Here is a 1,727-nt window from a genome sequence, read left to right as displayed (position 1 = left end):
CACGTACGTTGTCGCCTGTTCTAGGCCAATGGCCCGTTTTGTCTACGAGATACTCTATATTGAGATGTTCGGTACTCGCTGCCTCGATCGCAGACAAGACTTGTACAGCCAAATATATGTATATATCTGAATATATAATTAAATGTACATACATAGGCACGTATGCCCATACATCCATGTGCTTCTACACGTACTACCTAGCTCGCATCACCGCCATAAGCACAGCCAGCCCCACCGTCACATACGTCCCGGCCTGTTCTAAGCCAACGTTTTTTATGCCATTCTTTAGTGCGTCTAGCAGCGCTCCCTTTTTCTTGTTCTTAACGGATTCGTATATATCGTTCCGCAGTTCGTCGACCCCTTCCACCCGCGCATTTGGGAATACATTGGAATCCGGATCGTATCCGATAATCTATAAATAGGACAGGGTACGATTTAGCTTTGGGTCGTCTGATATATATCAACGAAATGTTTAGCTGGTATATATGGGAAAGAACATGCCCCAGGTCGTATCCGATAATCTATAAATAGGACAGTTTATGGATTATTTTGGGTCATCTAATATAGATAGCAATAATGTGCATACACGCCATCGATACAGTACAGTACCAACTCAGATACATATTCCCAACCAACGGTAACGCCGCACTCGGAAACACATTGGAATCCGGACCGTACCCGACAATCCATAAATAGGACAGAATATGACCTGATTTTGAGTGAGTATTCTGATATTTATAACAATGATGCATAACTAGTTCATATAGAAAAGCGATATCGTGATGTACCGTCAATAATCCATTCACGCACCATTGCTACATTGCAGGACTGGATCAAGTCCATAATCCCAACCATACAACCAAAGACATACTGATCGTGTAAACTAACACAGTCTGTCCACTACCGATTCTCAAGAGAAGGTCCTCTAGATGTGAAGTAAGTGAGGTATGCCTCTACTCGTCATAGTGTTTTGTTCAAGCCCTGAACCTTGAAACCATAAAAACCTTTGTAGTCTGAACCCTATAATCCTACATTATGGCTACATACCCTGGTGGGTTGTACGTACACGTAACAATGCAACAGCAACGCATACAACGTAACAGATTGGCACAGACATGTGTACTGTACAGCCAGATCTGGCATAAATAGTTCTGTACACTTTACTCACACCACTTTTGGATAAATAATACCTCTTACCCAAGCATACTATGCATCATAATAGAGTGTGATATATAACCCCTCAACCCAAGCATACAATGTATCAAAATATAGTGCAGGTGACTGTACCTGTGTAAGTTTGTCATCACTTCATAATAGCTACCCGTGTAGATGGTTTCCAGATAGTTCACCGTAGACTGTACCACTATGCCTCGCCAGACTGAGCCATACACAAAGGCCTTTGCCAAGGACAACTCGTACGTGTTAAACTGAACACCTGTCTACACGAGTGTAAAGAGATATACATGCTTGCCATGTATATCGACAAAATATAGCTATGCACACATTTGTAATACACACTTTATCAACATTTCCAGGCAAACTACGCGAGTACCTTTACCGCGTGCACTGACACAATGTACCTACACACGCATTTGTAAGGTCATGATGAAGTATATATCCGCGCGAGTACCTATACCGCGTGCACTGACACAATGTACCTACACACGCATTTGTAAGGTCATGATGAAGTATATATATATATATATATGTGTGTGTGTGTGTGTATG

At 42.0% G+C, this 1,727-nt stretch overlaps 1 protein-coding gene across 1 annotated transcript; it reads right to left on the bottom strand.

The window, feature by feature from the left end:
• Nucleotides 1-211: 211 nt before the first annotated feature.
• SARC_13464 (hypothetical protein) lies at nt 212-412 on the bottom strand (the record flags this gene model as incomplete). Its single annotated transcript, XM_014292405.1, has 1 exon — nt 212-412. A coding segment is annotated over one exon (201 nt), but the record flags the coding sequence as incomplete, so codon positions are not given.
• Between the last annotated feature and the right edge of the window lie 1,315 nt (nt 413-1,727).

Source organism: Sphaeroforma arctica (assembly GCF_001186125.1).
Source record: "Sphaeroforma arctica JP610 unplaced genomic scaffold supercont1.3319, whole genome shotgun sequence".
Classification (NCBI taxonomy): domain Eukaryota; class Ichthyosporea; order Ichthyophonida; genus Sphaeroforma; species Sphaeroforma arctica.
This window is presented reverse-complemented; position numbering and strand designations above follow the sequence as displayed.